The sequence below is a fragment of the Sorex fumeus genome, unplaced genomic scaffold (assembly GCF_029834395.1).
Source record: "Sorex fumeus unplaced genomic scaffold, SorFum_2.1 ptg000122l, whole genome shotgun sequence".
Taxonomy (NCBI): Eukaryota; Metazoa; Chordata; class Mammalia; order Eulipotyphla; family Soricidae; genus Sorex; species Sorex fumeus.
In genome coordinates this window covers 31876743-31900481 of record NW_026606179.1, presented here as the reverse complement: position 1 = coordinate 31900481, position 23739 = coordinate 31876743, and the positions used below count along the sequence as shown (strand labels likewise).

The following is a 23739-nucleotide window of genomic DNA, read 5'->3' as shown; positions in this document are numbered from 1 at the left end:
CGTCAGCACTCACACAAATAATTCCTTCATAACAAGTGCCTTTCAGAGGGTGTCTGCCGCTGACAGCTAATATAGAATTATTGCCCCTGAATGCATTTCTGTAATTACTTCCCAGAGATCTGTCTTTGTGTTAGAAGACATTTCACACTTTAGTAACATAAGTGTTTTGGGAGAGCAACGAGCAATAATTATGAACAGTCTTTCCGTGAAAATAAACCTAAAAAAATTATAAAAGCTAATGCTAAAATTGGTTAGAGCCAGGGAGGAATTTCATTTGCATTTGATTCATGTATATTTATTCCAAGCACAATAATGTCTCCAGTATGGAAACTTTTTTTTTCCTCCTTTTTTTTTTTAAACAAAAGCCATAATGACACAGAGCATCGGCTTTCTAATTTTTGAGCAATACGGAACCTGAAAACTGATTAAAAGTGACAAGTTGCTTGAGACTGAATAAAGAAGTGGAATCGTGGAGCCCTGATAGGAGACATTTGCGGTAATGGAAAATGAAATGATTCTCAGTGTGATCAATAAAAAATTAGCAGCATTTAATAAAAGGTTTCTGCTTCATGTTGACTAAAGAACATCCAGAGCCGTTTGAAATCTGAGTTAAGTGACGGTTTGAGGATGAGCTGGGGGTGGTGAGTGGGGTGTGGGAGTGTGTGTACACATAGCTCACGCCTGCGGGGGGCCATCCGCAGAACCCCGGGAGGAGGGTGGTCTGGAAGTTTCCTGTGGGTTGCCCACTTGACCCTTGATCTGTGGTTAATCCTCCCCTAGTTGGATGTGCAGGAATGCATTTGTGGGGTCTTGGGGAAGGTCCCTCATTTAAATCCTTCCCTGGGGAGGAGGGGACCCTGTATTGTCCCTGGCTCAGGCCCCCCAATGTGGCGTGTGGACCTTTGTCCTTGCCTTAGCGTCCAGATTGTTGGAGACTTTTGGAATGCCTCAGCACCCACTTGTGTGGGGCACCAGGTTCTCTGGGGCTGAGGGAAACCAGCTGAAATAGAGCAGAAGGGGTGGTGATCTGTGGGAGCCGGGAAAGAGCTCCTTGCCCGCAGGCCCAGGGGGTGGGTGGGAGACGCAGGCGCGGGATGCCTGCCCGTGGGTCCCCACTGGTGCCTCCCTCTGTGATGAATGCGCTCCTTCTATGCAGCTTCCTCGCCCTTTCTGGAAGCCCCTGTCCTGGTCCCTGCAGTGTGGGCATCGATGTGGCGTTCCCCAGCCCGGGAGGAGGTCCTGACTCCCATTTGGGGTCTAGGGCCTGTGTTGCTGACCTCCTCCCCTCCCCTGGACAGATCGTACATGTTCAAGGAGGAAGGGCCAGCCGGCCTTTGCACATTCACTGCTCACATCAGCACCGAGTGTTGCTGGCAGTCAGGCCCGACACCGGCTGCAGGAGGGGACGGCAATCGGGGAGCAAGGACACAGTGGGCGTCTCTCCCGCAGAGATGTCGCAGGGCAGCTGTGCAGAGCAGGGGGCAGAGGTACCTGTGAGCCCAAGCCTCGGGGGCACTGAGCAAACCTGGGCATCCCTGAGCACCCTGTCTGCTTTCCCCGGGTCCCTTTCTGGGAAACCGCATCTGGAACCCCGGGTCGACAGCGGGCCTGTCCTCTCCACCGCGCTGTTGGTTGCAGGGAGCTGGGTGGTACCATACGTGACCCCGAGGATTCAGTGCTCCTGGGGATCACCCATAAAGCCCAGGCAGTGGGGTATCCAGAGTCACACCCAGCGGTCGGGGCGGGGGCAGGTAGTGCTGGGGGTGGATGAGCCCAATAATCCCCTGCAGGGCAGGAAGTGAGGACCCTCGGATTGTCTCCTGGCCCCCATGCATGTGCTATTTCCACACTGTTCCTTCTCCTCCCGGTGCTCGCCTGACTCTGCAGATAGACGCAGTCTATGGGGCCCAGAGAGCACATGGGCCCAGGCTTTTGGGCCAGCCTGCCCTGGATCCTAGGCCAGCCGGTCTCGGCCCGCCTCTCTCTGGGGTGTGCGCGGCCCTCCCCCCAGGGCACCTCGCTCTGTAGTGGACACCAGGGCATGATTGGTGCCCTGAGCCCCCCCCTTCCCCCTTGACTTCTGCTTCCAAACCTGAGGATTTAGGAGCCCCAGGCCACAAAGGCGCAGGATTGATCAGACTCCCCAGCTGCCTCCCCGCTCCGCCTGCTCCTCCTGCCCAGAGGCCACTGGTGACAAAACCCAGGAGAGGGCTGAGTGGCCCCCGCCCAGGCCACCCGGAGGAGGGAGCAGTGCAATTTTCCTGCTGGCGGGCGCCTTTGTCTGCGCTGCTGACCGAGCTGCGAGATCACTTTTATGGCCGGGAGGCTTGTTTCAGGTTGCCAGCTCCAGAGTGAGACTTGGTGGAAGGCGGAATTGGTTTTCTTTGTGGTGGGGGGCGTCCGTGGTGGCTTTGGCTCCCCTCCTGCCCACGACCACCTTTTCACTGCATTTAACGTTTCCCACCATTGGGAGCTGGTCAGGAGAGGCCAGGCAGGCCCTGCCTTTGTGGGGGTGTAAGTATTGGGGGGAAATGGGGTGTAGGGGTGTCAGGGCTGCACCGCCAGGACCCCCACGGAGACAGGTGCTCCAGCTCCACAGCCTAGCTGTGCTCAGCCCTCTCCACTCTTATTTATTTATTTATTTACTTTTGCTTTTTTGGGCCTCAGCCTGAGTTGCTCACGGGTTACTCCTGGCTCTGCACTCAGGAATTACTCCTGGCAGTGCTCGGGGAACCATTTGGGATGCTGGGAATCGAACCCGGGTCGGCCGTGTGCAAGGCAAACGTCCTACTCACTGTGCCATCGCTCCAGCCCCTCAGCCTGCACCTCTCTTGCCCCTCAGCTGGACCTGTCTGGCCACTGGCTTATGCTGGTCTGGGTTTGATGTGCCTCCAGCATCCAGGGACTGTGAGCCAGAGCTGGGGGTTGCAAGGATAGGGGCACAGGAACACTCCTCGGGACCCCCCAGCAGCCTGAGTCCAGGAGTTGATACCATGCCCTGTTCTAGTTGGGGGAACCGCACCCCGCCAGTATCAGTAGCCGAGAGACCCAGGAGGGGCCTTGAGCCCAGACCCCGAGCCTCTGAAGAAGAGATGCTCATTGTCCAGTGCTCTGGGGCCAGGTCAGAGCCAGCCACCCTGAGCATGGCGGGCCCATCTGCTCTCACCAGACACTGGCCCGGTGTCCACAGCCTCGATGCCTGTCAGTCAGCCCACACTGCCTGGCCCTTGAACTCTGGAGAATGTGTTGAAATATCCAGGGATCTGCGTTAGATGTGACTTCCTGTAAAAGAGCCGTGGACTTGCTCTTCAGGCCCGCCTTCTCCCTTGAACATGTATCTTGCTGGCTTGCTTCCTCCATGTTTCTTTGATTGCTTATTTCCACTCTCGAGAAACCTGTGTTTGCGCTCAAACCTGTACTTCTCTTTCTCTCCCATCTTTTTTTTTTCTTTATTTTTTCTGTTTGGGTCATACCTGGCGATGCACAGGGGTTACTCCTGGCTCATGCACTCAGGAGTTACTCCTGGGAATGCTCGGGGGGACCATATGGGGTGCTGGGAAACGAACCCGGGTCAGCTGCGTGCAAGGTAAACGCCCTAGTTGCTATGTTATCGCTCCAGCCCCTCTCCCGCCTTTATAAATAAAATTCCTCACATCTTTATAAGTATGTCTCAATTAAAAATTACTTTTCTTCACCAAAAACAGAAACAACCCAGGAAAACAAAACAAACAAACCTCAAAAACCCCAAAAGACAGAGGGCTGATGTTTGCAGCCAGACCTCACCTGCTGGTGTGGGGACTGTGCAGAGGATTTGGGAAGGGCTGTGTCCCCTCTGTCCCCTCTAACCCATTCAATTTAGTTGTAAATACTAGCGATCGTTTGGGTGCTTGTGGTGCGATCTGGGAAACTGGGGTGGGGGGGCACTGTCTCACCCACTGCGCCTCCCAGGAAACCCCCTCTCTGCCTGGCTCTGGGAAAGGATGCCAATGAACTGGGCTGCCCGAGGAGCCCTTTGGATCCTTCTTGAAATCCTTGTTCTCTGTCATCACATGCACCCAAATGAAGACATGACTCCCACCCTCTGTATCTCCCTCTGTCCCCCAGTTTTGCCCCTGCAGCCAGGAAAGCGCATCCACAAGATATGGATGATAATGTCCAATGACCGGCTTTGGAATTGCGCCCACTGAGCCGAGGTACCAACTGGGCAGCAGCAGGCAGGCACTCTCGAATGCCACCCTGAGGTGCTTCCTTCTTTAAGAAGCAAAACTTGGACAGCATATTATGTGTTAAAATATTTGCTGATGGCTCTGCTGTCATGCTGGTCCTTTAGGTAGAATGTTAAATGTTACCCTGCTGTCTGCCCTGCAAACATTTTAGACTTAAAGATAAATAGTGGTGGCCTCCTGGACTTTGGGACTAGGGATGAATGCTTGGGCTGTGTGTGACGGGGGCTAGCAGGTGTCGTGTCCAGCACAGCTGCCCAGCATGCAGAGGAAGTATTCTGGGAGCTAGGGCATGACCAGGAGTGGAGCGTCCATCCCCAAGGTTCCTCCTGATCTCTGTCCTTGCAAGGAGGCACCTGGAATCTGCGTCTTTGATACAATGTTGCTCTTCCAAACAGTGTTGCTCTTCAGCTGGGAACTTCCAGCTGTTCCCAGGGCCATACCTCCCAGCACTGCCATTTCCACTTCTTGGCCCCACAAAATCATGATGTCCAGTGTGCCCAGTGAGGAGTGCAGCCCTTCTGGCCAGGTGTGCAGGATCCCTGGTTGCTGCAGAAACAAAAGGGAGGTGGAGAAGAGGAAAAAGGATGTATTTTCCAAAATGCTCCTTGGAGATTAACACTTGGAAACCGGGGGTGGCTTCTGATCTGTGCTGGGGGCAGCCCCCAGCCAGGGAGGGGAGCTAAGGGGTAGAAAGGTTAGCACCAAGGGTGTGTGTGTGTGTGTGTGTGTGGGAGGGGTGTGTTGGGAGGCTGCCATGTAGAGTTCTTCTTACATTGCCCCCAGGGCCTGGGGGTGACTGACCCTCACTGAGGCTACATAATTTCCTGGAGGAGAGTTGGAGGCGGGCTTGTCCTACAGGGGTGAAGCCTGCCCCTGGGCCTGGTGCTTTTCTCTTTTCCTGAGGTTTGTGCCTTTCGAGAGTGACTCGTCCACGGCCCTCCAGCTGAGTATGGGGGTGGATGTGAACTTGCCTTTCTCTCTGCTCCCAATTCCTCTGTCCCGTAGTGCTCAGGGCTTACTCCTGGTTTTACACTCAGGGGTCACTCCTGGCAGGGATTGGGGTGCTGGGGATCAAACCTGGGTCAGCTGCACGCCAAGAAAGTGCCCTACCTGCTATACTGTCTTTCTTTCCCCCCTCCCCGCCCCCTCTACCCACCCACCTACAAGCGTGCGCGCACACACACACGCACACACGCACGCATGCACACACACACAACTAGATTTGATTTTGGCAGAGATGAATGCGTCTCTGTCCGGGTCAGTTCAGGAGGAGTGAGAAGCAGGGAGATCTCTCTCTCTCTCTCTCTCTCTCTCTCTCTCTCTCTCTCTCTCTCTCTCTCTCTCTCTCTCTCTCCTCTCTCTCTCTCTGCTTCCCGACACCCCTGCTCTAGCCCTCTCATCTCTCCTGAGACGCTGCAGAGTTCAGGGTGGGGGCCGGGCTGTGGGGTCCAGCTCTTTCCTGCTGCGCCCAGGCTCGCTGGCCTTGCAGGTTCCCTCCCTGGGAGGTGGAAGGAGGCAGCCTCAGCAGCAGAAATGACTTGTTCAGTGGCCAGAGTGATAGATAGTACAGCAGGCAGGGCGTTTGCCTTGCATGGACCTGACGCGGGTTCGAACCCTGACACCTCTTATGGTTCCCTGATCACAGAGCCAGGAGGAAAGCCCTGAGTACTGCTGTGTGTGACTCCAAAACAAAACAGGAAGCATCCGAGCGTGAGGTCAGCCGCTGGGGTCTGTCCTGCATTGGTGTGACTTGTGTGTGGCCCTCGGTCACCCCGTCTGCAGAGGGGGGGCTGTTTCAGTTGTCCCTGTGATGAGGATGATGTGAGTGTGCTGGCCGCGGGGAGCTGGGCAGAGTACTCCGTCTCCCCTGCCCTCCCCAAGGGGCCCCGGGTGCTGAGCTGACCCGGGGTTCCTTCCTGCCCTCCTTTTGCAGGACCCCTTGCTGTCCCCAGGGGGGTCCTGGGGGCGCTTCCTAGTGGTTCTTGGCTTTGGATGAGGGTACAGAGTGTGGCTCTGCTCGGGCCTGCCATGCCGGCACCATGGTGTTCAGGGGATGCTACGACCACACCCAGCTATGCTCTGGGGGAGCCACACACGCCCCTGACCCAGCACCAGCTCCAGGCCCCATTCTTGGCTCCTTGAGTCTTCAAGGCCACAGGGTGGTGGGAGGAGCCTGGCTGGGTTTCAGGACAGGGACTGGCCACCCTGGAGGTGCCTTGGGAAGGGTTCACAGTAAATCCCGGACACACAGCTCATTTGTGGGGTCTGTCGGGGAGGCGGGTGATAGAGCCATCAGTCTCCCATGTAACGCTCGGGAGATCTCAGTGGCCCGAGCCCCTGCTTTGTCTGCGGGAGGCCCTGGGTTCCATCTCAGCACGGTCAGGACACATTCCTGAGTACCCACCGAGACCAGGAGTCGCCCCTGAACCTCACGGGGTGCGGCCTCAAAACAACAACGACAGGAACCGACACAGACGTGTTGAAACCTGCCCCAGCCCTGCCACGTCCCAGAGTCCCAGTCTTTGCCCCTGGAAAATGTGGGGGTGGTGGTGGTGGCAGGCCTCAGTGAGTGCTGCCTGGAGGAGGAGGACCCATGTATACAGGGAGCATGAGGTGCTGGTGGGGACAGCTCTCGGCTCCCCACGCCTGGCTCTGCTGGAGAGGCCCCCTTTGTTTTGAGAGTGTCTAGTGTGGCCCCCTGTTTGGGTGAGCGCCTGGCTTCTGTGGAGTCCCCCTAGTCGGGGGGTGGGGGTCTCTCCTCTATTGGGAATTCCTTCTCGTCCCTGGTGGCCTCCGTGGAAAGGAGATGAGCTCCGTAAGGAGTAGCAGCAACACACTGTTGTCCTGGCCCAGGATGTTGTCATGTCATAAACAGCAGCCTCCGACGGGGCCCGGGGAGGTGTCCCCATGCTGGGGACAGGGCACGGGGCTGGCAGGAGTGCGACAGGGTAAAATGGGGACGTGCCTTTGATTCAGTTCTTGGGGGCTTAATGAGCCACTGCTCAGGGAGGGCCTGGAGTGAGGAGACCCCAAGGGTGTTTCCGATGGCACCGACACCCCAGCACCCTGTGTGCACAGTCCCTTTTCCTGAACTGTGGGGAACTGGGGGATCCGGCAAGCCATAGCCTGTCCTCGGCATTGGTAGCTTCAGTCCAAGTGTGTGTGTGTGTGTGTGTGTGTGTGTGTGTGTGTCCCTGTGTGTGTCCCTGTGTGTGTCCCGCGGCTCTTGAGGGCCTCCGCAGAGCCTCCTTTTCACACCTGCCAATGGAATAGTCATCCCATTGATCCTTTCTTTTTAAGGGATTCCCAGGTGCAGCTCAGGGGTCCCGATTCTAGTGGTGCACATGGGGGATAGGGGGTGCTTTCTGACAATTCTCTGCCAATTGCTGGTTCAGTTGGGGTCCCTGCGGTGCTGGGGGGTTCCCCCGGGCCAACTTGGTGGTGCACCCGGCGATGCTGGAAGTGGAACCAGATTCGGCTGCATGCAAGTAGTATCTTCCCTGTTCTGCTTTGCCCAGCCTTATGGTGAGGGTCCCTGGGCATGAAGCCTGGACTTCTGGTCCCCAAGGTCTGGGTTCTGCTTAGGGGGGCTTGGGGCAGCGGGGAGTAATGCTCCCTCAGGCTTCCTGAGGGTGTGAGTCTTCCCCTCCTCCTCCACCTCCTCCTGCCTTCCCTGGAGTCAGACTGACTGGCCGTGGGGCCCCGTGGAGCCCTAGACGACGACGAGGTCCCTGCCTGGCTCACTCCTGCGCCCACCCGCCCACCCGTTTCCTCGAAGCCGCCCCGCCTTCCCATTAGCAGACTGCGGCAGGGGAGGCGACAGTGCCTTAAAACAGATTTATACTCTTGGATGACTTTATGGGCTTTTGCCTTATAAAAACCCGAGTTGACATTCTGATTTATCTACTTCTGAGTCAACAGGATGCACCAGACTTAAAGAGATCAAATGTATTGTAATGTTTGTGGTTCCAGTTGCGGATTAGATGAGCTATTATGGAAAGTGCTGCCAAGTAAATAGGGCCAAAAAAACAAAAAAAAAACAAAACAAAAAAATAAAACAAGGGGATAATTTAAACGTGTCTATTAAATCGTGTGTTAAGTAAAGTAGAGCAAGGGCGGTGCTGAATGTAACTTACTATCTGGAGAGCTGAGGTCGTTGAGAAAGTCAGAATTATGACTTTCTTTCCTCCTTCTAAAAAACAATCTTTTTTCACCCCTTTATTAACGGGAGAGACTATAAACTAGGAGTTTTCACTGTCTCCGTGACTGTGCGGTGACTTACTATACCGAAGACCCCAGATGTGAATTCTCATTTTTCTACTGACTGCTTCTTGTGGCCGACCAGCATCCTGAGATAAACATGCGGCTTGGCTCTTAATGGGATCGCTATAGAGCCGGGAGTTGGCGTGCTCTGATAATAAAAGAACCTAAAAATCGTACATCCCTTAATTGGTAAGAAGAGAGATGTTTCGATGGGCCACAAATGGAAACATTGATTTTTTTACTGCCTCTGAGCAGCGCCAAGCAGCGCATAGTGTTGGGCCACGTGGCCCAGACAGCAGCTGGCTCTTGGAAGAGGGGACCTGCATGTGCGGGTTCGGGGAGTTGGGTGCTTGGCTGGGTGTGCTTGGTGCCGGCGTGGTGAACGGAGCCTGGTCACAGTACCTGTTTCTAAACAGGAATGTTTGTAGCATGGTGGCCTCCACCTTGGAGGGATGCGGCCTTTGCTTCATTTCTTTCTTTTTTGAGTTGGCAACCCCCACCCCCCAGGGGTTCAAAGGTTCCACGGCAAAGCCTATGTGGGCAGCTGCCGTGTTCGGTGGACCTCGCGGGCTGCACACACACACACACACATGTGCATAGACATGCAGGTTTGCCTGCAACATCTCCATGCACGAGAGGGATTTCTCTCCGTTGAATCGCTGCCGGTGCGTGAATGAACAGTTAGAGATGTTTCCGGGACTAACTGCAGAAGGAGACAGGCACATGGAGTTTCCATTTGGGTCTCTGGATTTTCACTGGCATTTTGAGGAGAGGGATGCATTTGGCTGTGCTCAGGGCTTACTCCTGGCTCTGTGCTCAGGGCTGGGAATTTCATCCTAAGAATGCGGGTGGTGGAGACCGGAGAGATAGCTCAGTGGGTAGGGTGTTTGCCTTGCATGTGGACCCGGGTTCCATGCCTGGCGTCCCATATGGTCCCCCGAGCACTGCCAGGATTACTTCCTTAGTGCAGAGCCAGGAGTAACTCCTGAGCATCACTGGGTGAAACCAAACCAAAACCAAAAGAAAACATGATGGTGGAATGATTCTGAGGCTAGTCTGAGAGCATGTGGGTGCTCAGGGTGATTCTGGTTTGTGATTTCTTGGCCCTGCAGACTTGCACGCCCCTGACTCGCTCAGGGCGCCTTACAAAGACTAGGAGCTGACATCACTGCTTCGGGAGGAGAGGCTGGCGATGTGGAGAGTGAACTTGGCGAGGAGACCTCATGGCTCTAAATTGCCGGGGCGGGGGGTGGGGAGATAGAAGTTTGGGTGTGTTAGGAACAGCTGTTGGAGGCTCAAGGGAAGTGTGGGGTTTTCTCTTCCTCGATGGGGCCCTGACCCCCAGCAACCGTGCACAGAGGGACGGGGACAGGAAATCCCCCTCGAAGGCTTGCAGCAGGAATGAAAGAATCGAGTTGTGAATTATGGCACCACATGCTACCCAAAAATCCATATATTAATAGACTGAGAGGTGTTAAGAATAATGGACCCTGGGAGGTGGAGTAATTAAATGTATCTTAATAAATGTCGGCGAGTCTTTTAAAGCGCTTTCCCCAGACCCCGTCAGCTGACACGGGCTGTATTCTTCCCGTTGGCAGGAGGCCTAGAAGGAGACCCCGAGTGTGATCGGAAGGCCAGCCGGGCGCTGGAAGACAGGAACAGCGTGACAAGTCAAGAGGAGCGAAATGAGGATGATGAAGACATGGAGGATGAGTCAATTTACACCTGCGATCATTGTCAGCAGGACTTCGAGTCTCTGGCAGACCTGACGGACCACCGGGCCCACCACTGTCCTGGAGGTAATGCTAACCAGCGCCGGGAGCCTGACAGGTGGTTATGCGGATAATTGGACATAGCAACAGCTTGACGCCTCGAGTGAGATTAAAGAATTAATAATGTAATTTTACAGTTAATGTCATTTTATTGTGGTGTCTTGGGTACCCTGGACCGCCTTTTAAATAAAATTAAAAATAAAAGCAACGGCCTTTCTGGCAAGGCAGGGGGGCACTAGGTGGAGGGGCCCCGTCTCCTGGCCACCCCCTTCCCCTCCCTCCCCAGCCCCTAGGACTGGGCCCTGTGTGGGTGGGCCTGCCCGAGGATTTCTGGGAGACCTTTTGGAAACCCAGCAATTAGGAGGTTGTGAGTGCAAAGTTAAGCAGCTTAAGCGTGGAGAGCAGCTCGAAGGTGTGTGTGAAGGAGAGAGCAGGGAGGCTGGGGCGTGGGGAGGGGGAGTTTCAAAGACCAGGAGGGACGTGTTGGAATGGGGGGCGACTGTTGCCACGTTTGCTTGACCTCCTGCCTCCCCGGCGGGGACCTGCTCCATTTACCAAGGACCTCCCTTCTGAGGCGGGCGCCACCAGTGGCCGACCTCGCGGGTCCTGCATGCCTGGGGTGTGTGGGCCGGGGGAGCATGGGGATTTGGGGGGAATGTGTATATTCCTGGGGATGTGGTGGCCTCACTAGGGGGGGGGCGGGCATATTTCTGGGCTTGGGGATGCTCGGAGCACGGAGTCGGCATTTGGGAGCTTGGCCTTGCTCCCTCGGAACTTCTTCCGAGGTTGAGGTTCATCCTTGAGCTTGTGGATGAGAAGCCTGTGGATGCCGCGTGTGGGAAGAGGCCTCAAATGTTTTCTGATGAGCGCTCCAGAGGGGGATCCAGTCCCTGGATTTTAGTGGGGGTGGGGGGCGGAATAATAGAAACTCAGGAAGCAGGTAGGGATCCAAGCCTGCTTCCCTTCCCTTTTCTCTCTGTCCTGAAAGTTGTACCCCATGCTGGGGGTGCTGCTATGATTTTTTTTCCCCCTCCAGTCACAGCTGTCCCTGCACCAGCCAGGCAGATCTGTCCCATTCTCCACCTTGGGAGGGAGCAGATAGAAGAAAATTAGTTCCCAAAGATGCTGGGACTTCAGGGCCCACCTGGGCCTTTTGGGGACGTGGGGCATTTCTCCCGTGGGCAGGGCATTGTCACAGCTCACTGGGTAGAACTGAACATAGTTAGTTTCTTTCTTCTAATTTTTAAAATTTATTAGTTTTACTTTTTTTTTTTTTTTTTGGCGGAGGATGGTGGTGGCTACATCTGGTGGTACTCAAGGGTTTCTCCTGGCTCTTCACTCAGTAATTACTCCTCGTGGTGCTTGGAGGTCGATATGGGATGCTGGGGATCAAACCTGGGTTGGCTGCATGCAAGGCAGATGCCCTCCCTGCCCTGCTATCACTCCAGCCTTGCTATCTTCAGCTGGGGTGGCAAAAAAAAATGTATTTTGAAATAAAATGGTGAATTATTATTGGTGCTTGGCTTATACTTCGTTTCTATACCTAGGGTCGGGAAGAGACTTCTCGGTGAGAGAGTAGAAGTTTAAGGACCTCTGAGATGGCGCACTGGTTGCCCACCAGAATCCCTCAGCCAGAGGGAGAGGTAGACTGGGCTGGGACCTCCCCCCAACCCCGGGGGTCCCGCCACTTGAGGGAGCAGGAGCTGCTGGCCCCGGAGCTGAGGCGAGTGTACTGTATTGGAGAACACACTGTGACTGACTAACAGAGACCCGCCAAGGGGTCCTGGAAAGGGCAGCTCTGTGCGTTCTACTTGACACTCACGCCCAGCCCCACCCGCCACCCCTGTACAGTGTCCCCACTGCTGTCAAGTCCAGGGCTTGGGAGTGGCCCTGATCGGGGCAGTAATGGGGGTCTGTTCAGGTGTGTCTAGCTGGCCTGGGGGCTCTCTAGCCCTCCTTATCCGTGTGGGGTTAGTTAGTGGCCCCCTCCTTCCCAGCAGGACCCCTCTAATGACCTTCCCAGGGGAGCAGGACTACCCCCAGGACCAGCAGTGCAGAGGGGGGCCAGGCCCTTCCTGAGTCATCGTCCCCTGCCTCCCTTTGTTAGGCCCCGCCCTGCCCAGGGCTGGGAGGAGAGCGGAGAGGGGTGAGGGGAGGCTTCCCCAGGCCTTAGGTTTTTAGGCTCTCCCCCTCCCCCGACAGGACTTGCTTGTTTTGTTTGTTTCTTTCCGAGTCCATACCCGGCTGTATCCTGGCTCTGTGCTCAGGGATCACTTCTGGCTGTGCTAAGCCGTTGTCTTATTTCCTCCTTGCATTCTCTTTGGAGGAGGGTTTGGGCCACACCTGGTTGGACTCGGGGACCTCTCCTGGCCACATTTGGGGACCATGAGATGCTGGAGATTTAATCCGGGCTCCTTCGTTCAAAGTGTGCACTTGGTCCTTTGAGCCATCTCTTCAGTCCTGCCTGGAACATTCTTCACTGTCACTGTCCTCCTGTTGTTCATCGATTTGCTTGAGCGGGCACAGTAACATTGTGAGACTTGTTGTTACTGTGTTTTAATAAAATAAAGGTAAAGGTAAAGGCCCTCCCGTTGATCGTCGATTTGCTCGAGCGGGCCCAGTAACGTCTCCATTGGAGACTTTTGTTGTTACTGTGTCTGGCATATCGAATACTCTCGGTAGCTTGCCGGGCTCTCGGAGAGGGGCGGAGGAATCGAACTCGGGTCGGCCATGTTGGCCGCTTGTAAGGCGAACGCCCTACCCGCTGTGCTATCGCTCCAGCCCAACATGGCCGACCCGAGTTCGATTCCTCCGCCCCTCTCCGAGAGCCCGGCAAGCTACCGAGAGTATTCGATATGCCAGACACAGTAACAACAAAGTCTCCAATGGAGACGTTACTGGGCCCGCTCGAGCAAATCGACGATCAACGGGAGGGCCTTTACCTTTACCTTTAATAAAATAATTTTTACTATTTTTTTTAAAAATAAAATTTATGTTGGGGGCCTTGCTTGGTGTTTCTAGGGGTCTACTCCTAGGTAGGTGCTTGAGGTCACTCCCTGGCAGTGCTCAGAGCATCATGTGGTGATGAGGATCAACCTGGACCTCTGGCATGCCAAACATCAGCCCTCAGAACCATCCCTGAGGATGGAACCGGACCCCTGGCATGCCAAGTATCAGCTCTTGGAACCATCCCTGGTTCCGAAACTACAGCTATACTGAATGACCTTGGGTGGCTGGGACCCTGTCCAGGTGCCACCAGATATTCAGGATGGCTCGTCTTCAGGCTGAATAGGAGTCCTGTGGCACGGTGGACGGAGACCACCGTGGCACACACTAGTCCTCAGAGACACGGTCAGTGAACACAGGGAGGGAGTGGCCAGAGCCCTGGGCTTGCGGTCTGAACTGGCGAGGGCGGGTCCCTGCAACGCAGACCCCCAGATGGCGCTGAGAATGGAACATGCTGAATTTCACGCTGACACATTGGAGTGTTGGCCAAGTCATCGTGGGCCCCCTAAACAGTTATGGGGGGGTGGCTCGCAGCCTTCGGGAGCGGAGAGGATGTGGGCCTCTCTGACGGGCTCTGGGAACTTCTGGGAGCACTGTAGACAGCTGCGAGGTTGGCCGGCCCAGCAGCTGGTTCCATTCTTTATGTGCACCCGTCTGGACGCGGGGGCCTGGCCCATTCTGTGCTTCCTGGTGCCTTTCCGGTGGCAGCCATGCTTCAGCTGTGAGCAGCCTGAGTGCTCCCCGTGGGGTGGGGCTGGGGGGGGGGGATAGTCCTGGCTGGGGGGATGGTCCTGGCCTTGGGAAGGTGCCCATGGCAGGATTTGGGTTTTCCTTTGGCCGTGCAGAGACAGAGGGACTGGGCTTGAGATTGCTGGCCCTGGTGGGGCACCGTGACGTGCCCGTAGTTTAGGACTTGCCGTCATCACCAGGTTGGAGCTAAACTTGGGTCTTCCTGCATGTGACAGTCCCTGGTCTGGACCTAGGCCGGGCTCCCTGCGGGTCCTTGCTCTCCTGGGGGGGGGTGCTCACAGAGGCTCTTCTTGTACCCAGTGCTTGCTGCATGCAACACGCCCCTGCAGTGCCTCCCGTGGCCCCCCCAGGGCACTCTGGGTCCACAGGGTCTGGTGGCCGTCACCTGTTGGCTCCAGCACCTCACTGCTGCTGCTCAGGTTCCCGAGGAAAAGCGTTATGTCTGTTTGCCCCCCACCCCGACCCCCTACCCCATGTCCCGGGGACATGGTGAAGGATAGGTCACTCTCCTGGAGTCTTTGCCCTCACTCCACAGGGAGGTCCTGCTTGCTGGGCTAGATGAGGAAAATACTCTTTTTTTTTTAATTTGATTTAATTTTTTTTTCCAACAGCGGTAGGGCGTTTGCCTTGCACGCAGCTGGCCCGGCCGAGCCGGATTCGATTCCTCCGCCCCTCTTGGATAGCCCGGCAAGCTACCGAGAGTATCTCGCCTGCACGGCAAAGCCTGGCAAGCTACCTGTGACGTATTCGATATGCCAAACACAGTAACAACAAGTCTCACAATGGAGACGTTACTGGGCCCGCTCAAGCAAATCGATGAATAACGGGAGGACTGTGACTGTGACCATGAAACATTAATTTTGGTTATTTTGGGGGCCACGCCTGGCAGTGCTCAGGGTTACTCCTGGCTCTGCACTCAGGAATCATGCCTGGGGGTGCTCAGAGGAGCATAGTGGGTGCCAGGCATCGAACCTGGGTCTGCTTTGAGGAAGGCAGGGTCCCTGCCTGCTGTCCTACCTTTCTCTGGCCACTGGGAAACGCTCTTTTTAGTCTCCAGGATCGGCAAAGAGCTCCTCAGCTAGCCTGCCGCGCTGTGGAGCCGCAGTGGTCTCCTCTGTCCAGAATGACCCTCCCCAGGGAGGTGGAGTACATCCGGGGGGCTTCATAGATGGCACTGATCTGGTTCCCTAGAGGGAGAGAGGTGTCCACCATGGGGCAGGCAGTGGACACGCCCTCGAGAAAGAACGCGGGAAATGATCGCAGAACAGATGTTCCTTGGCTGTGCTTGGACAGGGCTGATCTTCAGCGAATGTGTAGCCAGAAGGAAGGGATCGTGGAGAAGGAAGAGAGGGTTGGTTGTTCATGCAGCAAACACCGGAGCCTGGTGCTGAAGAAATAATACAGGATGGAAGGTCATGGTTTGAATCCCTGGTTTGAATCCCTGGCTCCACACTTGGTTCCGCGAGCACCACCAGGGGTCACTCCTGAGCACAAAGCCAGGCATAGCCCCTGCACGGTGGGTGGGTGTATGGCCCCAAACCCCATGCCGTCTTCCCCCGGCCCTTTTTTTTTCTTTTCTTTTTGGACCACACCCGGTGATGCTCAGGGGTTACTCTTGGCTCTGCACTTAGAAATTGTTCCTGCTGGTGTTCAGGGGACCATCTGGGAGGCTGGGGATCGAGCCAGAATTGACCATGTGCAAGGTAAACACCTTACCCTCTGTTCTTTTGCTCTGGCCCTCAGACTGAGTTGTTTGTTTCTGTGAGTGCAGGGCTGGGCCCCCCACAGGTCACCTGGTCAGAGGTGTGCCCTTGTCTCACACACAGCCAATGTTAGAGGGTCACAGGGGCGTCCCCCTGGGTCTGAGAACAGTGCTGGCCTCTTCAGGAGGGGGGACCTTTCCCGGGCCCCACATGGAGGGGCTTGGCTGGGGCATCTGAGGGTTCCCTGGGTGGGCGCTAGGGGTCACTTGTGGGCACGCGTACTCCTGTGAACCCCACTGGCTCCTGACTCTTGGCAGGGGCTGGACGAAGTGCCCAGCAAGCCAGACCCCCCCATCTCTGACCCCCCCCCCCCCCCCCCGCCGTCCTCCCTTCTCATGTGAGCTTTGGAGGTCAGGCCGGGGAGAGGCGTGGGCATCCGGGCTGGGGCCAGGAGGGCTGCAGAGACCCACAGCCTCCAGGGTCAGACTGCCGGGGCCCGAGCGTTCCTGGTATGGGTCGGTGTATAAAGGAGGGGGTTCAGCGGAGTTCCGGGGACAGCTGGTGTTTTCTGGGGCTCACGTCGCCCACCCTTCGCTCCAGGGCAAAGTGCAACCAAAGTAATTCCGAGTCTCAGCGAGCAGATTTGTCCGTTCTGCTGCGTCTCCACTCCCCTGCCCCCCTCCCGCCGTGTGCCGGCAGAGCTCAGGACACCGGGCATCACCCGCATACTCAGCCTGCTCCCTGCCCCCCCGCCCCCTGCCTTCCCACCCAGGCCTGCCACTGGCGACTCCCATATCCGTGCAGCCCCCCTCCGCGTGTCTTTCTTCTGTGGTCCGGAGCCACAGAGCGCCCCCACCCCCCTTTTCTCCTGGAGGGGCTGGTGCTAATTCCGGATCCTGTTGGGTATAAAGATCTGAAAACTGCGTTCCCTGAGTAATCAATCTCGGTTACCTCCAATTTGAGGTTTTGAAAAAGCTCTGGGAAATGCCCGCAGGTTGAGATGGAAACAGCCTCCAGCTGGATCCTGACCTGGTTTTGGGGTAAAAGAGGCAAAGAGAGGGGAGTTGTGCTACGAGAGGTCCTTTGTTGTAGCTGCGACTCTTCTCCGTGACCTAGTCCGACTCCAACAAAGCCAAGCGGCTCAAAGGAAGTGTACGCTCCACCCAGCCCCACCCGGCTCCACCCAGCCGCCCGGCCACCCGAGTGTGCCGGGCGTGAGCTGAGCATCCTGCCATGAGCCGGGGCCCCGCTCTGGGGGCAGCCTCACGTTGGTCCCCCGCTGGCTCATGACTAGGGGCTGTGTGGCGTTGTTTGGCTCTGGCGTGGCTCCCCTTGAGCAGCAGAATACTGGGCAGGCTGGTGTGTGTGTGTGTGTGTGTGTGTGAGCACGCGCACTCAAGAGAACACAGAGCTGTGGGGGAGAAAAAGCACACGTGTGTGTGTGTGTGTGTGTGTGTGTGTGTATGTGTGTGTTCAAGGGAACACAGAGCCATGGGGGAGAAAAAGCGTGTTTGCAAGAGGGCAAGTTAGAATTAATGGCGGCCAGTATCAGAAAACCAACCCTGAGCTTGCTGGATTCGGGGATCCAGAGGCACTAGCACCAGTAGCAATGTCAGGAGTAGTTCCAGCTTCAGGTGCGTCTGGATCCAGGGATCTGTTGACTCCTTACTCAGGACGCCGTTTCCCCCTCATCTCTGGGCTCTGACGATGCTCTGTCGCAGTTGGCATACCCAGGTTGGTGCTCCAGAGGGCAGATTCCCCTACCCTCCAACACCACCCTCTCCCCACCGTCAACCCCAGATGTTCCCTAGAGGAAGTCAGGGTGCTGCCCAGAGGAGTGTGTGTGGGGGAGGGAGGGTGCCAGGCAGAAGCAAGTTGAAGAGAGATGGCGTGTGGGCCCTTGAACCCAAAGGCGAGCCAGCTGAGACTGGGGGACAGGTCAGAGGTGGCCATTCCCGTTGACTGCGGAGGGATCTGGTGGTGGATATTGTCTCACTTACCTGCAAGGGTGGGACACCTGCCCCTCTCCGGCCAGACCAGGAGCAGGGCTTCTACTTTGGGTCTTGGGCCACACTCTGTGGTGCTCAGGACTTACCTCCTGACTCTGCCCTTGGGATCACTCCTGGAGGGGCACGGTGGGGGAAGGGGGCGTATACGGGGTGCTGGGAATAGAACTCGGATGCTGGGAATAGAACTCGGGCTGGACGTGTGCAAGGTGAGCTCCCTACCTGCTGTACTATCTCTTCGACCCCACTAGGAGCCTTTAGGATCCCCAGTCTGTCCTTTCAAGCTGGGAAGGATAGTGGGGGCAGGAGAGTTGGTGGGCAGAGGGGCGGGAGCGATTGTGTGTGTGCGTGTGTGTGTGTGTGTGTGTGTGTGTGTGTGTGTGTGTGTTCCTCTGGATCCTGACATCCTTCCTGCGATTGGCATCCCACAGAGAAAGAAAGAACATCCCCAAACTGAGAAACCAACTAGATTCATCTGTTCTCTGGCCATGGGGGTTCAGGAGTGCAACCCTGGTGGGCTTCCTGCCTTTCCCGGCACGTATGGACGGGGGAGCACACGGGTTCGGGACAGGAAGCGCGCAGGGAAATCTGAAATGTCACTCTGGCACTGGACTGCAATAAAGCCAAACTATTGGTTGAGTGTTTTGGCAGAGTTTTTAAGCAGTGTGTGCCAACTCAGGGAGAAGCGTACAGGGGATTATAAAATGGTTCATTTTGTGTTAAACAGTTTTATTTTGGAGTTGACTGGCTGGGGCTTGGCTGCCTTTGGAAATGACGTCACTGTTTGGGGCATCTGAGAAGACAGAGGCTTCGGGGCAGCCATGGAGGTCGGTGGGGGGGGTGGCTGGCATGGGGGAAGTGTATACACTCCTGCCGTCCTGCAGGGCTGGGTGTGTGTGTGTGCGCGCACATGCATGTGTGTGTGTGTGTGTGTGAGAGAGAGAGAGAGAGAGAGAGAGAGAGAGAGTGTGAGAGAGTGGGGGAGGGGCTGTGAGACCGGGTGGCCCTGTGTGAGGAGTGCTGAGTGGTGAGGAGGGAGGGGGCTGAGGGGCTGCAGGAGGGTTATGGGTCAGTCCTCATGGCAATCTCGGCCCTGCTGTTACTCCTGCTGCAGTGCTCGTGGAGGGTCTCTGCCCCCTCCCCTCCCACTCCCAGCTGCTCAGGGAACTCACTCACTCCTGGTTGTGTGCTCACAGACCACTCCTAGTGAAGAGGCATGGGAACCATACACGGTGCCAGGAATAGAACCCAGGTCAGCCTTGTGTAGAGTGAGCGCCTTACCCACTGTGCTATCTCTCCAGCCCTCAGTTCCTCCTTTTTTTTTTTTTTTTTTTTTTTTTTTGCTTTTTGGGTCACACCCAGCAGTGCACAGGGGTTACTTCTGGCTCTGCGCTCAGGAATTACCCCTGGCGGTGCTCAGGGGACCATATGGGATGCTGGGAATCGAACCCGGGTTGGCCGCGTGCAAGGCAAACGCCCTACCTGCTGTGCTAGTGCTCCAGCCTCACCATTTCCTCCTTTTAAAATCAAAACTAATTGATTGTTTTTCGGGGCCACACCCTGCAATGCTCAGAGCTTACTCCTGGCTCAGCTCTCCCCTGGTGGCCTCAGGGGGACCTTATGGGGTCCCGGGGATTGAACCTGGGGTGGCCGCGTGCAAGGGAAGACACCTCCCCGCTGTGCTGTCGCTCTGGCCCCAGCCTGGGGATTCTTGTGGTGTTTCCTCTGGTTTGGAAATTCTTCCTGTCTGGTGCTACCAGCCACACCTCCTCCCAGGGGCCTCAGAAGCTCCTCTCTCAGGCTCCCGGCGGGGGGCTGCAGAGCTGGGCAGGGAGTCAGTGGGAGATGCACCCTGCCTGTGTAGGGGCTGGAGACCGCTACCCTTCGATTCCCGCCTTCACTCCGTCTCTCTCTCCTGGCGAGGTGTCAGCACGGCCGACTCTGCCCGCAGGAAGCTTTGGTTCAGGCGGACAGACAGGGCAGGTAAATGTGTAGAACAGCCTGGGACACCCTAGAGATGGCTGAGAGGGACAGGCCTGGGGTGGCTGAGTGGTGGGCAGGGTCTGGGAAAGGGCACGGGGCAGGGTAAGTTGGCATGGGTTGGGACGGGTATGGAACTTGGGTAAGTTGATGGGCTCGGGTGGATATGTTTGGATGGGCATGGGTGGACACGTGGGGGTGGGCATGGGCAGGAGTTGGCATGGACACAGGGCGAAGAGATCCATTTCTGTTTCCACCCTGTATCCCTCCCAGAAAGTCCCCCTGCCAGTGGGTGGAATTTGAGGAGCAACAGGGGAGCTGGCAGATTGGAGCCTGCGGGTGGGATTCAGCCAGGGCTGCGTCTCCCGAGAGCACTCTGGCTGGTGGTCTTCCCCGTGGGAAGAGCCTCGGTGGGCAGGGAGTGGCCTGGTCGGGGCAGGTGGGCTGCCCAGCCGCAGTGACAGTGACCGCCGGGTCCGTGCTCGCGGAGGCCGTGTTTTCCACCCTTCCTCGCATGTCTTTTTATCACTGTCTTAACAAACACCTCGTCGACATGTTTATTTACAGCCTGTGTGAAGGAGACCCCCTCTGCCCGGGTCCCAACAGGAAACAGCTGGTGTTGTTCATCAGGGCGGCTGAAGAGCATCTAATAACAGGCTCTTGTTGGCGGGGGCAGGGGCAGTGAGTCCGGGGAGTCGGGGGCTCGCCAGTGATGGTCCTGGTGGGGTGAGGGATTGGGGTCCGCAGCCCTGGGGGGCTCCAGTGACTGCACACTGTGACCAGTGACAACTAGGCAGGAAGCCAGAGACGCCCCACTTCCCTCCCAGTCCTGGTCCCTGTGGGGTGTCATTGAGCCTGGCCGGGTGAGGGTGGTGCTGGGCTGTGGGTGACCGCACTCCTTGGCTGGCTCAAGGCTCCTGGGAACCCCAGTTTAGAGATCATGTCCGATTTTGGGGGTGGGGCATTTCCTGTGTGGATTTGGGGGGGCGGGGGCCTCTATTTCCCTCTTTCCCTCTGGGTGGGCAGCTTTGTCGGTGACTGAGCTGGGCCTGGTGGGACAGCTGTGACGTGGGAGACGGGTAGCAGTGGGTGGGTCACACTGAAGGCCACCTGCCCTGGTCAGCTTCTGATGAACGTGATGGCAGAGACACCCCGCGCGCGGCCCCCACCGACCTGGCCGACCTGGCCCCGGGGTCACTGTGTTTACGGCATCACAGGGTGGTTGCCCGGGAGGGGAGAAGGCCAGGGAATGGGGGAAGGTCAGGACGCTTCGGAGGCGCCTTTGTTCATTCCGTCTTGCTATGGCGCGTGGTTCCCACTCGCTGGCGGGGCCGCTCCCGGGAACCCCCAGAGGATCGGACCAGGAGCCCACACTCAAGCACCGAAGCTATTTTTATTTGTGTGCAGGCGAAGGTCACCCGGCAGCGCGGCGACCAGGGTCAGCACTCCCTGGCTCGGAGAATTGGATATTAAGGTGGAATTAGAAGGCGCGTCTGAGGCGCTCCCTGTGAGGGGGATGCGTCCAGGAGGGTGTCAGGCTGCAGCCAGGGTCCAGGAGGGCACCGTTGGGGCGCGGATGGGGACAGCCCCTGGCCCCGAGTACCCTCGTGTCCATCTGTGAGCGGGCTTTATGTCGAGAGATGCTCTCCCAGATTTCATTTTCTCCCTGCTCTTGCTGGTCTTCACGACTCTGACCCCTCCTGATGCGTCCTTAACTTCCTCCCCTTCGTGGGGCTATGTCGAGGTACCCCAGGTAGGACCCCACGTGTGCCTGCCTCTGGCCCCTCCTCTTGGGACTCCCCAGCTGCAGTCTCTCCCTGGGGGTACATGAGGTCTCCCTCCCCTCAACCCTGCTATTTTTGTTTTGTCTTTGGGGGCCATGCCTGGTGGTGTCCAGGTCTTACTTCTCTTGTCTCTGCACTCAGGGATCACCCCTGGTGCGCTCTGGGGGACCATGGGCGGTGCCAGGCCTCGAACCTGGGTCGGCTCCGCACAAGGTTAAGTGCCGAACCGCTGTGCTATTTTTTTTTATTATTATTATTTCCGCTGTACTATTTCTCCGGCTGCAACCTGCCGGCTGTTTCTTTGAAAAACCATCTGTGTCACTGAGCTGTACCCACACGTGAAGGTATTTTGTTTGTCCAAGATTTCTGAGAAGGTCTGAATTCCCCCAGGTCTTGCTCTCCACCCTGACTCCCACCCACCCCCCAGTGAATGTCCCTGGGTCAGCGTGCGCTCTTCCTGGCCCGGGTCACACAGAAAGTTCGCGAAATGCATAGCTTCTCAGACGCTCTGGAGCCTCTCAGAAATGGCATGAGTCTTACAATTAGTGTTTCGTCATGGTTTCCTTGAAAGTGTTTTTGTTGGAGCCAGAGAAGTAGCGCAGCAGGGGGGGCACTTGCTTTGCACGTGGCCCACCGGGTTCGATCCCCGGCATCCCATAGAGGCCCCCCAGAGCCCACCAACAGTGACCCCTGAGTGCAGAGCCAGGAGTAACCCCCTGAGCACTGCTGAGTGTGGCCCCCAAAACAAAACAACAACCCAAAAGAGAAAGTGTTTTTTTGTTTTGCTTTTACCATCCGTGGTGTCTTAGAGTCCATGAAATAGGGGCTCGATGTATCCATGGAATCCACGTTGCATGGATTTCTTTCCTTTTTTTTTTTTTTTTGGTTTTTTGGGTCACACCCAACCATGCACAGACCATGCTCCTGGCTTTGCACTCAGGAATTACCCCTGGCGGTGCTCGGGGGACCATATGGGATGCTGGGAATCGAACCCGGGTCGACCATGTGCAAGGCAAATGCCATACCTGCTGTGCTATCGCTCCAGCCCCATGGATTTCTGATTAAAAACGTAAGTGACACTGTATTGGGACCTCTTCTGTAACTTGCTTTTCCTCCCCATATAAGTACTGTGCTGTGGAGACTTTCCATGCTGGGGGGACAGATGTCCCTTATTCTCTGTGAACCACCCTGAGGTCTCGCAGACCACGCCACCCTGTGGTTTATGTGGCCTGTCCCTTGGCGAGGGACGTTTTTGGTGGTAGACTGGAGGAAACACACTCGTGTGTGTGTCCTGCGGGAGAAAGACGTTTCTGTGCTGTCGAGAGAAGGGCGTTAGGAGGCAGCTCTTCCTCCATTCCTTCAGTCCTATGCATGCTATCCCGACCATCTTCCCTGTGGACGTCCCAGCCTGCCTGACAACCCTGACTACTCCATCTGGGGCCTCAGCTCTCATGTCTGCATGTGCCCGGGGGGCTCGGAGCATCTGTCCAGGGGAGTCCACCTGTGTACCTGAGAGATCAGAGTCCAGCGGGGAGAATAGGTTTGACTAACTGTGGCAGGATGCAGAGCACCTGAATTAAATGGGGGGCACTAGAAGGCAGGGACTTAGCTGGTGGTGCAGTTCTGAGGAGCTGTTTCAGCCTTTACTTTTTGCTCTTTGGAGAGCTCAGTCTGGCATGCACGTCAGGAGTGACAGACTGACACCCCCAGACTCAAACGGGGCACTAAGAAACTCTCCCGGGGCTGGAGCAATAACACAGCGGGTGGGGCGTTTGTCTTGCATATGGCCGACCCGAGTTCGATTCCCAGCAACCCATATGGTCCCCTGAGCACCACCAGGAGTCATTCCTGAGTGCAGGAGCCAGGAGTAACCCCTGAGCATCACCAGGTGTGACCCTCCCCCACCAAAAAAGAAACTCTTCCTCCATCTGGGCTCCTGAAGGCGGACGTATGTCTGGGGGGCTGTGGGAATCAGGAGCTGTCCCCAGCCCGGGGCTCCTTGTCTGCTCTCCACGGAGATGCCCACCATCAGCACCTCCCCCTGGGCTGGCTGCAGGAGGCAGTGTCCCCAGAGGGCAGTGGGGTGCTGCCAACTCAGACACCTGAAAGCCTTTGTTTGTTTGTTTTTGTTTTGGGTCCACACCTGGCGATGCTCAGGGGTCACTCCTGGCTTTGCACTCAGGAAATCACTCCTGGCAGTGCTCAGATGGACCATATGGGATGTCAGGGATCGAACCCCGGTCAGCCGC

At 56.6% G+C, this 23739-nt stretch overlaps 1 protein-coding gene across 1 annotated transcript in view; it reads left to right on the top strand.

Moving 5' to 3' along the window:
• Positions 1-23739, top strand: part of ZNF423 (zinc finger protein 423) — a 337698-nt gene that overhangs the window by 108139 nt on the left and 205820 nt on the right. Inside the window, exon 3 of the mRNA XM_056137117.1 lies at positions 10088-10288. Coding sequence (XP_055993092.1) covers positions 10088-10288 — 201 coding nt within the window. The remainder of the gene's footprint in view (positions 1-10087; positions 10289-23739) is intronic.